General features: G+C 40.1%; 1 protein-coding gene across 3 annotated transcripts in view; it reads left to right on the top strand.

Moving 5' to 3' along the window:
- LOC106607187 (cGMP-dependent protein kinase 1) overlaps positions 1 to 8689 on the top strand; it is a 193902-nt gene extending 185213 nt beyond the window's left edge. For all 3 annotated transcript variants that reach the window (XM_014203919.3, XM_014203895.3, XM_014203887.3), the window contains 9 exons: positions 1424 to 1520; positions 3083 to 3222; positions 3343 to 3432; positions 3571 to 3712; positions 3828 to 3991; positions 4090 to 4212; positions 4306 to 4368; positions 4832 to 4898; positions 4987 to 8689. In XM_014203919.3, coding sequence (XP_014059394.2) covers positions 1424 to 1520; positions 3083 to 3222; positions 3343 to 3432; positions 3571 to 3712; positions 3828 to 3991; positions 4090 to 4212; positions 4306 to 4368; positions 4832 to 4898; positions 4987 to 5085 — 985 coding nt within the window. In that variant the 3' untranslated portion in view covers positions 5086 to 8689. The remainder of the gene's footprint in view (positions 1 to 1423; positions 1521 to 3082; positions 3223 to 3342; positions 3433 to 3570; positions 3713 to 3827; positions 3992 to 4089; positions 4213 to 4305; positions 4369 to 4831; positions 4899 to 4986) is intronic.
- Positions 8690 to 15995: the final 7306 nt, after the last annotated feature.

Below are 15995 nucleotides of genomic sequence, written 5' to 3'. Positions count from 1 at the left end.
ATGTGGTAGTCACCTGGATTGCAGGCCAAATAAATGCTTCACAGAGTTCAAGTAACAGACATCTCAACATCAACTGTTCAGAGGAGACTGCGTGAATCAGGCCTTCATGGTCTAATTGCTGCAAAGAAACCACTACTAAAGGACACCAATAAGAACAAGAGACTTGCTTGGGCCAAGAAACACGAGCAATGGATGTAAGACAGGTGGAAATCTGTCCTTTGGTCTGATCAATCCAAATTTGAGATGTTAGATTCCAAACGCCATGTCTTTGTGAGACGCAGAGTAGGTGAACAGATGATCTCTGCATGTGTGGTTCCCACCGTGAAGCATGGAGGAGGAGGTGTGATTGTGTTGGGGTAATATGCTGGTGACACTGTCAGTGAGTTATTTAGAATTCAAGGCACACTTAACCAGCATGGCTACCACAGAATTCTGCAGCGATACGCCATCCTATCTGGTTTGAGCTTAGTGGGTCTATCATTTGTTTTTCAACATCACAGTGGCCCAAAACACACCACCAGGTTGTGTAAGGGCTATTTGACCAAGAAGGAGAGTGCTGAGTGCTGTATCAAATGACCTGGCCTCCACAGTTACCCAACCTCAACACAATTGAGATGGTTTGGGATGAGTTGGACCACAGAGTGAAGGAAAAGCAACCAACAAGTGCTCATGGGAACTCCTTCAAGACTGTTGGAAAAGCATTCCAGGTGAAGCTGGTTGAGAGAATGCCAAGAGTGTGCAAAGCTGTCATCAAGGCAGTGTGGCTACTTTGAAGAATCTAAAATCTAAAATAAATGTATTCTTTACTACGTGATTCCATTAGTGTTTTTTCATAGTTTTGATGTCTTCACTATTATTCTGCAATGTTGAAAATAATACAAAATAAAGAAAATCCCTTGAATGATTAGGTGTGTCCAAACTTTTGACTGGTACTGTGGGATGAAGAGAACTGATACTGTGTACTGGTTGTTGGTTTGGGATTGGTATTGGGTTTGGGGGGCTTTTGACCATTTCTTTGGATTCCTAATGTCTTACTCATTGTTCGAAAAAAGTTTGGTCCAAATAGGATGTTAGGTACTATCTTTATTGAATATTATATGAATCCTATAAATTCAAAAGACAATTTTGTGTGCAATCAATTAACTTAATTTCTACGTGAACAGAGACTGAAGGTGTTGAAGATCCTCCGGCTTGGTTGACCCAGAAACCTTTTATCCTGAGGGCTCAGGCCTCTATCTGTACTGATTCTCCCAATCACACCATTGAGCTGATAAGGCCCACTGGATTAAACAAAAAACAAGAGAAGACACTGGGAGTTGGGGATTTCGGCGACTGGGCATGTGGAAAATGGCCCTGTGTCTTGCAAGGACGAGGGGAGGGTGACAGTTCAATTGAATTAACATGTCCTTGTCTTTCCCTGCAGGTACGAAGCAGAGAATTCTTTCTTCTCCAACATCAGCCTGGTTGACTTCAACATCATCGACACACTGGGGGTTGGTGGCTTTGGCCGTGTAGAGCTGGTAGGAACCACAGCTGCCACTTGCCGTTCTCCTGACCTAATATCAAGCTATAGCTTTATGAAAGGTGCCTTGTATAGACTTGTGTTGAATGTTGAATAAACTGTCATTTGAACTTCCTCTGCCGGTTGTCCAATTGGGTGGTCCTTATGCAAAAAATATTAGACAAAATATCCACAGAAAAGTATCATTAAACCAACTTTTTAAAATGCTGCCATTGAGATTTCTATTACCTGGCACATGTGCAAAACCGTGCAAACACCTGCATGAGCTTGATTAGTATACATGCATCGCAAGCATGTATTTACAATGTGTGTGCCTACCTCAGGTGAACAAACAAACCGTGGGAGATTTGTATTTAGAAGTCGGTTTAATTAACTTTCCTGTGGATATTTTGTTTCAACTTTCCAACGGCATAACAACGGATTTCGTGGACAAATGGCAAAGTTAAAATTAAGTTTATTTAACATTCTAACTTGTAAAGGGATTGTTCACTCTTCTGGAATCTACGTTAGTGATGAGTGTGGGACGTCCAGACTCGGAAGCTTAAGAGGCTAAGCTGCCACTTACAGTGCCTTTGGAAAGTATTCAGACACCTTGACTTTTTCCACATTTTGTTACGTTACAGCCTTATTCTAAAATTGATTACATTGCATTTTTTCCCTCATCAATCTACACAATACCCCATAATGACAAAGCAAAAACAGGGTTTTAGAAATGTTTGCTAGTTTATAAAATATAAAAAAATGAAATATAACATTTACAGAAGTATTCAGACCCTTTACTCAGTACTTTATTGAAGCACCTTTGGCAGCGATTACAGCATCGAATCTTCTTGGGAATGACGCTACAAGCTTGGCACACCTATATTTGGGGTGAGTTTCTAGAGCTCTGTCAGAGTGACCATCTGGTTCTTGGTCACCTCCCTGACCAAGGCCCTTCTCCCCCAATTGCACAGTTTGGTCGGGCGGCCAGCTCTAGGAAGGGTCTTGGTGGTTCCATACTTCTTCCATTTAAGAACGATGGAGGGCACTGTGTTCTTGTGGACCTTCAATGCTGCATTATTTTTTGGCCGTCCCTTCCCCAGATCTGTGCCTCAACACAATCCTGTCTCTATGGACAATTCCTTCGACCTCATGGCTTGGTTTTTGCTATGACATGAGCTGTCAACTGTGGGACCTTATATAGGCAGGTGTGTGCCTTTCAAAATCATGTTCAATCAATTGAATTTACCACAGGTGGACTACAATGAAGTTGTAGAATCATCTCAAGGATGATCAATGGAAACAGGATGCACCTGAGCTCAACTTAGAGTCTGAATACTTATGTAAATAAGGCATTTCTAACAACATGTTTTCACTTTGTCATTATGGGGTATTGTGTGTAAATTGCTGAGGAAAAACATATATTTAATCCATTGTAGAATAAGGCTGTAACATAACAAAATGTGGAAAAAGTCAAGGGGTCTGAATACTTTCCGAAGGCCCTGTACATTGTATTGCATAGATGTTTAATTTAACCGCTGCTTAGAGCTGACAGAGCTCTCCTTTCTCCTGTGTCGACAGGTTCAGCTGAAAAGTGATGAGGTGAAGACGTTTGCCATGAAGATCCTGAAGAAGCGTCACATTGTGGACACGCGACAGCAAGAGCATATTCGCTCTGAGAAACTCATCATGCAGGAGGCCCACTCTGACTTCATTGTCAGGTAGAGACATGCATGCAACGCCTTTCCACAGACACTTTTAATTCACAGTAAATCCTACAGAGGACACACCCTCCCCCCGCCACTGTCTTGATATCTTTGCACTCTGTGTTTTGTATTCAGACTGTACAGGACGTTTAAGGACAGTAAGTACCTCTACATGCTGATGGAGGCTTGTCTGGGAGGAGAGCTGTGGACCATTCTTAGAGACCGGTGAGTCTTAGATGGTCAATATTTCAACTAATGTCATTGTGCCCACATGTGTTTCAGTGAGACTGGAAGATCTGGCCGATGTGTGCCTGTTTAAAATGTTACTTATTTTAAAGAGGTTAATGTCACTTCCTTCTCCAGGGGTTCGTTTGAGGATTCAACCACCAGGTTCTACACAGCGTGTGTTGTGGAAGCATTCGCTTACCTGCATTCCAAAGGCATCATCTACAGAGACCTTAAACCAGAGAACCTTATACTGGACCACAGGGGCTATGCCAAGCTAGTAAGAGACACACAACATTGTGGATTCAAAGCTTGATGACCTAAACCTCTAACCCTTTGAACTATTAACACTGCAGGTTACCTCTAAGAATGTGTTTCACATGTCCTTTTTATAGGTGGACTTTGGCTTTGCCAAGAAGATCGGGTTTGGGAAGAAAACGTGGACGTTCTGTGGAACACCAGAATACGTGGCACCGGAGATCATTCTGAACAAAGGCCACGACATCTCAGCTGACTACTGGTCTCTAGGAATCCTCATGTTTGAGCTCCTCACCGGCAGGTACAGACAAACCTGATAATCTTAAATGAAAGTGTAAGGCCAGATGTTAACTGAGATAGGTATACATTTGAGTGTCTATCTCCACCCCTGTCTTCCAGCCCTCCCTTCTCTGGCCCTGATCCAATGAAGACATATAACATCATCCTGAGGGGCATTGACATGATCGAATTTCCAAAGAAGATCACCAAAAACGCTGCCAACTTAATAAAAAAACTATGCAGGTGAGTCCCAAACCATTTTGTCCACCCTCAACAATTACTGTTTAATGTAATTTAGTGTTAACGAGAGTATTAATGATGATATGTCCATTTTAGGGACAATCCTTCGGAAAGACTAGGCAACTTGAAAAACGGTGTCAAAGACATCCAAAAGCACAAGTAAGTTCATGGATAGCCATATTATTCTACTCATCTTCCCACATTTATATATTTAAAGTAACTGTTCAGTGTTTCCAGATTTCTATGAGATATGACCTGTAATTAATTACAAGATGAGTTAAATAGTTTTCCTTCCAAAAAATAGAAACTAGGTATGTTAAAAAGCAATTTTTCTTTGTTAGAATGGTGTGGGCGTACCCCAAAAAACAGAATGGTGTGGGCGTATACCAGTCGTTAGAAATATCAATGCAAGCAGACGGCTGTTTGGCCAGCTCATCCTCCTCAGGAGAATGACATGATCCTCTATGAGTAAATAGAAACCATTTTTTAAACAGTCTGTTTGAGATAGAAGTTTGAGGTAGGATTTTATTTTTTTATTTTATTTATGCTTTGTCAGCAACATTATTTTAAAAGGAGAGATTTTCACTGGACAGTTTCTTTAACAATTTCTATACATTTCCAGATGGTTTGAGGGCTTTAACTGGGAAGGTCTAAGGAAAGGAACGCTGACACCCCCCATCATCCCTAATGTAAGTCACAAACCAACATTTCAGCAGCAAGCTGCTTTCATCAGGGATTCAAGTGGCTCAGTACTGTCTGTCTTTTTCTGTCAATCAGGTGATATCACCAATGGACACGAGTAACTTTGACAACTTCCCAGAGGACAAGGAAGACCCGCCCCCAGATGACAATTCTGGCTGGGACAACAATTTTTAAAATGTCACCCCCACCCCCAAAACTGAATTAGCTTATGTCATTGGCCTGGGGGCCTACTTCAGGATATAGCTGAATTCTAAAGACTGCGATACAGAGGAAGTGGAGGGGAGGAGAGGAAGAGGACAAGAAAACACTCTGGGTCAGCAATATGTCTTCGCTACATGTGGCTCTGGGACTAGCATGTAATGACCGTAGTACTTCCTCAGGGTTCTCACACATATGCACATGCAAGCAAATACACAAGCACGCACGCACGCACGCACGCACACACACCACACCCACACACAAACACACGAGGCAAGTCCTGGAGCTAAAACAATGCCTATTTATTTAGCAGAGAGAGTGTGTGAGAATGAGAGTATGTACAATATACAGCCCAAAATAAAAGGAAACACCAACATAAAGTGTCTTAATAGGGTGTTGGTCCACAACAAGTCAGAACAGCTTCAATGCACCTTGGCATTGATTCCACAAGTGTCTGTTGGAGGAATGTGACATCATTCTTCTACGAAAAATTCCATAATAAGAGGTTTTGTTGATGATGGTGGGAAATGCTCCAGAATCTCACATAAGTGTTCAATTGGGTTGAGATCTGGTGACTGAGACAACCATGTCCCGAGTGGCACAGCGGTCTAAGGCACTGCATCTCAGGGCTAGAGGTGTCACTACAGACACCCTGGTTAGAATCCAGGCTGTATCACAACCGGCCGTGATTGGGAGTCTCATAGGGTGGTGCACAATTGGCCGAGTGTCGTCAATGTTTGGCCGGTGTAGGCCGTCATTGTAAATAAGAATTTGTTCTTAGCTGTCTTGACTAGCTAAATAAAAATAAATAAATATGGTTTACATCATTTTCATGCTTATCAAACCAGTCAAGAACCACTCATGCCCTGTGGATGGGGGCATTGTCATCCTATGGGGGCATAGCCATGGTCTGCAAAATAATGGCCTCCCCAGCATTTTTATACATGACCCTAAGAATGATGGGATGTTAATTGCTTAATTATATCAGGGACCACACCTGTGTGGAAGCACCTGGTTTCAATATACTTTGCATCCTTCATTTACTCAAGTGTTTCCATTATTTTGGCAGTAACTTGTATATGAGAGTATGTGAGTGTAAGAACACTACAAGGACCAATAAAACAAGTCAAATTTAGTATAGGGTGGAAGATTCGTTTTCTGTTGCTGACACATAGCTGCACTGCTCCTAAAAGGTTGGACACAGACTGGCTGGGCAGGCTGGGTCCATGTTTGGAAGGCTTTCTCTCTGCACCCTGTTTTCACGAAAGACTCCTATTACTGTAGCTGGTCCCTAAGGTTTGGCTTACCTACAGTACAACACTGGTATGTGGGCCTCCTCAATAGGGAAACAGGATCTTACCACTGAGTCTGACAAGTCAAACAGGTATCAAGTGCTCATGACGTACGTGAATGTTACTGTTCTTAATATTAGTTTTAGACACACACAAAGTATAGTGCCTTGCAAAAGTATTCATCCCCTTGGCGTTTTTCCTATTTTGTTGCATTACAACCTGTGGATTTTTATTTGGATTTCATGTAATGGACATACACAAAATAGTCCAAATCGGTGAAGTGAAATGAAAAAAATAACTTCTTTAAAAAAAAAAAAAAATTATGGAAAGGTAGTGCATGCATATGTATTCACTCCCTTACCTATGAAGCCCCTAAATAAGATCTGGTGCAACCAATTAACTTCAGAAGTTACATAATTAGTTAAATAAAGTCCACCTGTGTGCAATCTAATCTATACACACCTGTTCTGAAAGGCCCCAGAGTCCACAACACCACAAAGCAAGGGGCACCACCAAGCAAGCGGCACCATGAAGACCAAAGAGCTCTCCAAACAGGTCAGGGACAAGGTTGCGAAGAAGTACAGATCAGGGTTGGGTTATAAAAAAATATCAGAAACTTTGAACATCCCATGGAGCACCATTAAATCCATTATTAAAATATGGAAAGATTATGGCACCACAACAAACCAGTCAAGAGAGGGCCACCCACCAAAACTCACGGAACAGGGAAGGAGGGCATTAATCAGAGAGGCACCAAAGAGACCAAAGATAACCCTGAAGGAGCTGCAAAGCTCCACAGCGGAGATTGGAGTATCTGTCCATAGGACCAGTTCAAGCCGTACACTCCACAGAGCTGGTCTTTACGGAAGAGTGGCCAGAAAAAATCCATTGCTTAAAGAAAAAAATGAGCAAACACGTTTGGTGTTTGCCAAAAGGCATGTGGGATACTCCCCAAACATATGGAAAAAGGTACTCTGGTCAGATGAGACTAAAATTGAGCTTTTTGGCCATCAAGTAAAACATTATGTCTGGCGCAAACCCAACACCTCTCATCACCCCGAGAGCACCATCCCCACAGTGAAGCATGGTGGTGGCAGCATCATGCTGTGGGGATGTTTATCATCACCAGGGACTGGGAAACTTGTCAGAATTGAAGGAATGATGGAAGGCGCTAAATACAGGGAAATTCTTGAGGGGAAACCTGTTTCAGTCTTCCAGAGATTTGAGACTGGGATGGAGGTTCACCTTCCAGCAGGACAATGACCCTAAGCATACTGCTAAAGCAACACTCAAGTGGTTTAAGGCGAAACATTTAAATGTCTTGGAATGGCCTAGTCAAAGCCCAGACCTCAATCCAATTAAGAATCTGTGGTATGACTTAGATTGCTGTACACCAGCGGAAGCCATCCAACTTGAAGGAGCTGGAGCAGTTTTGCATTGAAGAATGGGCAAAAATCCCAGTAGCTAGATGTGCCAAGCTTATAGAGACATACCCCAAGAGACTTGCAGCTGTAATTGCTGCAAAAGGTGGCTCTACAAATTATTGACTTTGGGGGGGTGAAAAGTTATGCATGCTCAAGTTCTGTTTTTTGTCTTATTTCTTGTTTGTTTCACAATAAAACATTTTTGGCATCTGCAAAGTGGTAGGCATGTTGTGTAAATCAAATTATAAAAATCTATTTTAATTCCAGGTTGTAAGGCAACAAAATAGGAAAAATGCCAAGGGGAGTGAATACTTTCGCAAGCCAGTGTATATGGACATACTATATAAAGTTACAATCTCACACATACACAGCTGCTACACCCATCTACTTTAGTCATTCATGTACAATGTATATAACAGCTACTGTACTTACCTTAAAAAACACAATTTCTGTTCTGTGCTTCTGATAGAAAAATTGTGACCTTTCACATATTCATTCCTCATTTCTTGAAAGAAGTGTTATTACACAGTTATAAAGTAATTTAAGCAAGATACTTAATTTCACAGGCATAGGACGAACAGTCAATAACGATGTAATTTAAAAGTCCACTACATTTGTTTTATGCTTAGCTACACATCAACCTTATGTATTGCAAATGTGTGACATCCTCATCCTCTGAGTTGCTCTGTCATCATGTAGCTGCTAACCAATCAATATAAATGCCATCCCTTCAATTAGATAAGTAATATTTTCACTCCACAGTAGTTTAATTTACCACTTTTAATGGGGTTTTAATGCCTTCAGTGCTGTCGTTTCTACTGTACTGTAAATATAGGTGCTGTATTAAATATGAATGGAACAATATTATGAGCACTGGATATAGTTTCTGTGTATTGATATTTAAGTGCTGGATTACTTTGTAATGCACTTGCTTTATTTCTTTAGGAGAATTGTGTTGTTTTGACAATCTGTTTAATATGTAACACCTTTTTTGATTGTGTCAATTCTCCATCTTTAGTTAGTAATAAAATGGACCGCTAAATCCAGAGGACAATGGTAAATAGGTTTACATAGTACAGTAAGTAGCAACCAATTAGTATTCCTTGTTGACATTCTAAGTATGAAGTTTGTATCAATCATATTTTGGAGTAGGCATATTTTAACTTCTTAGGGCTAGGCCCCTTTTTTCTCAATTTCCACCTGAATGACATGCTCAAAATAAACTGCCTGTTGTTCAGGCCCTGAAGCCAGGATATGCATATAATTGATACCATTGGACAGAAAACACTTTGAAGTTTGTAGAAATGTTAAAATAATGTTGGTGAATATAACACAATAGATATGGTAGGAGAAAATCCAAAGAAAAACCAACCAGAATTTTTTTGAGAGAGAGACCATGCTCTTACAATGGCAATTATAAGGGCATACTCAACTCTACCTCCCAGGATGCAATTTCTATGGCTTCCACAGGGTGTCAACAGTCTACATTCAAGGTTTCAGGCTTGTAACTTCCAAAACGAATAAGAAAAAGCAGTTTTAGTTCAGGGACACAGTCTTGGAAATGTGTGTTTGGCGTGCCATGAAGAAAGGACACACCTGCTAAAATCGGTTTCCTATTGAACATACTTCTTTCCGTAACAAATATTATAGTTTGATTACATGTTAGGGTGTCTGAGGAGTATATAGAAATGTATTTTGACTTGTTGAAACAAAGTTTAGGGGTAGATTTTCGGATTCCTTTCTCTGCAGGTTGAACGAGTGGATTACTCAAATCGATGGTGCCAAACTGACTTCTTGGGATATAAAGAAGGATTTTATCTAACAAAACGACACTACATGTTATAGCTGGGACCCTTTGGATGACAAATCAGAGGAAGATTTTCAAAAAGTAAGTGAATATTTAATCGCTATTTGTGAATTTATGAAACCTGTGCCGGTGGAAAAAGATTTTGATGTGGGGCGCCGTCCTCAAACAATCGCATGGCATGCTTTCGCTGTAATATCTACTGTAAATCAGACAGTGCAGTTAGATTAACAAGAATTTATCTTCTTATGGGCAGGTGCGTCCCACCTGGCCAACATCCGGTGAAATTGCAGAGCACGAAATAAAAAAAATACTAAAATCAAATATTTAACATTCTTGAAAATATGTTATACATCAGAATAAAGCTTAACTTCTTGTTAATCCAGCCACTGTGTCAGATTTCAAAAAGGCTTTATGGCAAAAGCTCACCATGCGATTATCTGAGGACAGCGTCCCGCATACAAACACATGAAAATCATTTTTCAACCAGGAAGGTGCGACACAAAAGTCAGAAATAGCGATATAAAAAATGCCTTACCTTTGAAGATCTTCTACTGTTGGCACTCCAAAATGTCCCAGAAACATCACAAATGGTCCTTTTGTTCGATAATGTCCTTATTTATGCCCCAAAAATGTCCATTTATTTGGCGCTTTTGATTCAGAAATACACTGGTTTCAACTCGCCAACATGCCTACAAAGTATCTATTAACCTGTTAGGGCTAGGGGGCAGCATTTGCACGTCTGGATAAAAAAATGTACCCGATTTAATCTGGTTACTAATCCTACCCAGTAACTAGAATATGCATATACTTATTATATATGGATAGAAAACACTCTAAAGTTTCTAAAACTGTTTGAATGGTGTCTGTGAGTATAACAGAACTCATTTGGCAGGCAAAACCCTGAGACATTTTCTGACAGGAAGTGGATACCTGATGTGTTGTATTACCTTTAAACCTATCCCATTGAAAAACACAGGGGCTTAGGAATATTTTGGCACTTCCTATTGCTTCCACTAGATGTCACCAGCCTTTACAAAGTGTTTTGAGTCTTCTGGAGGGAGATCTGACCGAACAAGAGCCATGGAATGATGATGTCCCATTAGACACCTGGCGCGCGAGTTCATGTTGGGTACCCTCGTTCCAATACGTTATAAAAGAGTATGCATTCGTCCACCTTGAATATTATTCATGTTCTGGTTAAAAAAGGCCCTAATGATTTATGCTATACAACGTTTGACATGTTTGAACGAACGTAAATATATTTTTTCCCCTCGTTCATGACGAGAAGTCCGGCTGGCTTAGATCATGTGCTAACAAGACGGAGATTTTTGGACATAAATGATGAGCTTTTTTGAACAAAACTACATTCGTTATGGACCTGTGATACCTGGAAGTGACATCTGATGAAGAGAATCAAAGGTAATGGATTATTTACATAGTATTTTCGATTTTAGATCTCCCCAACATGACGTCTAGTCTGTATCGCAACGCGTATTTTTCTGGGCGCAGTGCTCAGATTATTGCAAAGTGTGATTTCCCAGTAAGGTTATTTTTAAATCTGGCAAGTTGATTGCGTTCAAGAGATGTAAATCTATAATTCTTTAAATGACAATATAATATTTTACCAATGTTTTCTAATTTTAATTATTTAATTTGTGACGCTGACTTGACTGCCGGTTATTGGAGGGAAACGATTTCCTCAACATCAATGCCATAGTAAAACGCTGTTTTTGGATATAAATATGAACTTGATAGAACTAAAAATGCATGCATTGTCTAACATAATGTCCTAGGAGTGTCATCTGATGGAGATTGTAAAAGGTTAGTGCATCATTTTAGCTGGTTTTATGGTTTTGGTGACCCTGTCTTTGACTTGACAAAACATTACACACAACTCTTGTAAATGTACTGTCCTAACATACTCTAAATTTATGCTTTCGCCGTAAAACCTTTTTGAAATCGTAAAACGTGGTTAGATTAAGGAGATGTTTATCTTTCAAAGGGTGTAAAATAGTTGTATGTTAGAAAAATTTGAATTTTGACATTTATTTGGATTCAAATTTGCCGCTCTTGAAATGCACCTGCTGTTGATGGAGTGCACCACGGGTGGCACGCTAGCGTCCCACCTAGCCCATAGAGGATAAGTTACCTGTAAACTTGGTCCAAACATTTCAAACAACGTTCCTAATCCAACCTCAGGTAGCCTCAAATGTAAATAATCTATAAAATTTAAGATGGAATAAACTGTTTCTAATATCGGATAAAAACAACTTGGAGCACGTTCCTGTTCACGTGCACCAAAACAGTAGAGTCCACCTGGAGTAACACAATGAATAGGACTACTTCTTCATTTATCAAAAGAAAAACATTGAACAATTTCGAAAGACTGTTGACATCTAGTGGAAGCCATAGGGACTGCAACCAGTTTCTAACAATAAGGGTATCCCATAGAAAACTATTGGAAAATCCTGTGACCTCAATCTTTTTTCCTCTGGATGGTTTGTCCTCGGGGTTTCGCCTGCCAAATCAGTTCTCTTATACTCACAGACATTATTTTAACAGTTTTAGAAACGTTAGAGTGTGTTCTATCTAAATCTACCAATTATATGCATATCCTAGCTGGGCCAGAGTAACAGGCAGTTTACTTTGGGCACGCTTTTCATCCGGATGTCAAAATACTGCCCCCTACACAAGAGAGGTTAAACAAATCAAAATGTATTTTATTTTTGACATTCTTCAAAGTAGCCACACTGACTTGATGACAGCTTTGCACACTCTTGGCATTCTCTCAACCAGCTTCACCTGGAAGGCTTTTCCAACAGTCTTGAAGGAGTTGGGTGAGCACTTGTCTGCTTTTCCTTCACTGCGGTCCAACTCATCCCAAACCATCTCAATTGGGTTGAAGTTGGGTGATTGTAGAGGCCAGGTCATCTGATGCAGCACTCCATCACTCTCCTTCTAGGTCAAATAGCCCTAACACAGCATGGAGGTGTGTTTTGGGTCATTGTCCTGTTGAAAAAGTCCCACTAAGCGCAAACCATATGGGATGGTGTATCGCTGCAGAATGCTCTGGTAGCCATGCTGGTTAAGTGTGCCTTGAATTCTAAATAAATCACCCCCACACAATCACACCTCCTCCATGCTTCATGGTGGGAACCACACATGTGGGATTCATCCATTCACCTACTCTGCGTCTCACAAAGACACGACGGTTGGAACCACAAATCGCAAATTTGGACTGATCAGACCAAAGGACAGATTTCCACCGGTTTAATGCTCATTGCTCGTGTTTCTTGGACCAAGCAAGTCTCTTGTTCTTATTGGTGTCCTTTAGTAGTGGTTTCTTTGCAGTAGTTAGACCTTGAAGGCCTGATTCACTCAGTCTCCTCTGAACAGTTAATGCTGTGATGTGTCGGTTACTTGAACTTTGTGAAGCATTTATTTGGGCTGCAATCTGATGCAGTTAACTCTAATGAACTCATCCTCTGCAGCAGAGGTAAATATGGGTCTATGAGCCAGACTGCACTTGAAGAAACTTTCTAAGTTCTTGAAATTTTCCAGATTGACTGACCTTCAGGTCTTAAAGTTATGATGGACTGTCGTTTTTCCTTTGCCTATTTGAGCTATTCTTGCCATATGTGACCGACCAGCTAAAATTGGTCTCATGTAGCAAAATTTGAAATGGTGTTTTTTACATTAGATAAAAGTAGAGACTCAGTGCTATAAAATGGTATATCATAGACTGCATTTGAGGAACAATGGGAAAGTAATTATTCTTTGAAAGTGAATAAACTTGTAAACTCACTATTGAGAAAATGGCCTTTGAATGTTGCTCTCCTTTGTCTACACCCGTTCAGCATTGTTCACACCCTCTTAAGCCAGCCCCGCCCATTTCTTTAAGGATTCACATGTAAGGTCATGCTAAACAGTGAGTAGTGTAGTAAAGATTAACCTGTTGGGGATAGGGGGCAGTATTTGCACGGCCGGGATAAAAAACGTACCCGATTTAATCTGGTTACTACTCCTGCCCAGTAACTAGAATATGCATATAATTGTTTGATTTGGATAGAAAACACCCCAAAGTTTCTAAAACTGTTTGAATGGTGTCTGTGAGTATAACAGAACTCATTTGGCAGGCCAAAACCTGAGAAGATTCCAAACAGGAAGCGCTCTCTCTGACTATTTCTTGGCCTTCTTGATCATCTCTATCCAAAACAGGGGATCTCTGGCATAACATGACATTTTCTAACGCTCCCATAGGCTCTCAGAAGGCACCAGAACGATGAATGGTGACTTTGCAGGCCATGGCTGAAAAACAGTAGCGCATTTGGATAGTGGTCGATCTGAGAACAATGAGACTGAGGCGCGTGCACGAGCCGACACCATGTTTTTATTTTTTAGTCTTTGAATGAAAACAGGGTTTCCCGGTCGGAATATTATCACTTTTTTACGAGAAAAATCGCATAAAAATTGATTTTAAACAGCGTTTAACATGCTTCGAAGTACGGTAATGGAATATTTTGAATTTTTTTGTCACGAAACGCGTCGGGCGCGTCATCCTTCTTTACCCTTCGGATAGTGTCTTGAACGCACGAACAAAACGCCGCTATTTGGATATAACTATGGATTATTTGGAACCAAACCAACATTTGTTATTGAAGTAGAAGTCCTGGGAGTGCATTCTGACGAAGAACAGCAAAGGTAATCCAATTTTTATTATAGTAAATCTTAGTTTGGTGAGTGACACACTTGGTGGGTGTCAAAATAGCTAGCCTGTGATTGCCGGGCTATCTACTCAGAATATTGCAAAATGTGCTTTCACCGAAAAGCTATTTTAAAATCGGACATAGCGATTGCATAAAGAAGTTCTGTATCTATAATTCTTAAAATAATTGTTATGTTTTTTGTGAACATTTATCGTGAGTAATTTAGTAAATTCACCAGAAGTGTTCGGTGGGAATGCTAGTCACATGCTAATGTAAAAAGCTGTTTTTTGATATAAATATGAACTTGATTGAACAAAACATGCATGTATTGTATAACATAATGTCCTAGGAGTGTCATCTGATGAAGATCATCAAAGTTTAGTGCTGCATTTAGCTGTAGTTTTGGTTTTTGTGACATTATATGCTAGCTTGAAAAATGGGTGACTGATTATTTCTGGCTGGGTACTCTGCTGACATAATCTAATGTTTTGCTTTCGTTGTAAAGCCTTTTTGAAATCGGACAGTGTGGTTAGATTAACAAGAGTCTTGTCTTTAAAATGGTGTAAAATAGTCATATGTTTGAGAAATTGAAGTAATAGCATTTCTAAGGTATTTGAAAATCGCGCCACGGGATTCAACTGGCTGTTACGTAGGTGGGACGATTTCGTCCCACTGGCCCTAGAGAAGTTAATAGGGCTAGGGGGCAGCATTTGCACGTCTGGATAAAAAAAATGTACCCGATTTAATCTGGTTACTAATCCTACCCAGTAACTAGAATATGCATATACTTATTATATATGGATAGAAAACACTCTAAAGTTTCTAAAACTGTTTGAATGGTGTCTGTGAGTAAAACAGAACTCATTTGGCAGGCAAAACCCTGAGACATTTTCTGACAGGAAGTGGATACCTGATGTGTTGTATTGACTTTAAACCTATCCCATTGAAAAACACAGGGGCTGAGGAATATTTTGGCACTTCCTATTGCTTCCACTAGATGTCACCAGCCTTTACAAAGTGTTTTGAGTCTTCTGGAGGGAGATCTGACCGAACAAGAGCCATGGAACGATGATGTCCCATTAGACACCTGGCGCGCGAGTTCATGTTGGGTACCCTCGTTCCAATACGTTATAAAAGAGTATGCATTCGTCCACCTTGAATAATATTCATGTTCTGGTTAAAAAAGGCCCTAATGATTTATGCTATACAACGTTTGACATGTTTGAACGAACGTAAATATATTTTTTCCCCTCGTTCATGACGAGAAGTCCGGCTGGCTTAGATCATGTGCTAACAAGACGGAGATTTTTGGACATAAATGATGAGCTTTTTTGAACAAAACTACATTCGTTATGGACCTGTGATACCTGGAAGTGACATCTGATGAAGAGAATCAAAGGTAATGGATTATTTACATAGTATTTTCGATTTTAGATCTCCCCAACATGACGTCTAGTCTGTATCGCAACGCGTATTTTTCTGGGCGCAGTGCTCAGATTATTGCAAAGTGTGATTTCCCAGTAAGGTTATTTTTAAATCTGGCAAGTTGATTGCGTTCAAGAGATGTAAATCTATAATTCTTTAAATGACAATATAATATTTTACCAATGTTTTCTAATTTTAATTATTTAATTTGTGACGCTGACTTGACTGCCGG

The sequence above is a fragment of the Salmo salar genome, chromosome 01, assembly GCF_965601325.2.
Source record: "Salmo salar chromosome 01, fSalSal1, whole genome shotgun sequence".
Taxonomy (NCBI): domain Eukaryota; kingdom Metazoa; phylum Chordata; class Actinopteri; order Salmoniformes; family Salmonidae; genus Salmo; species Salmo salar.
Note: the sequence above shows the minus strand (reverse complement) of the source record. Positions and strands in the feature narration are given on the sequence as shown.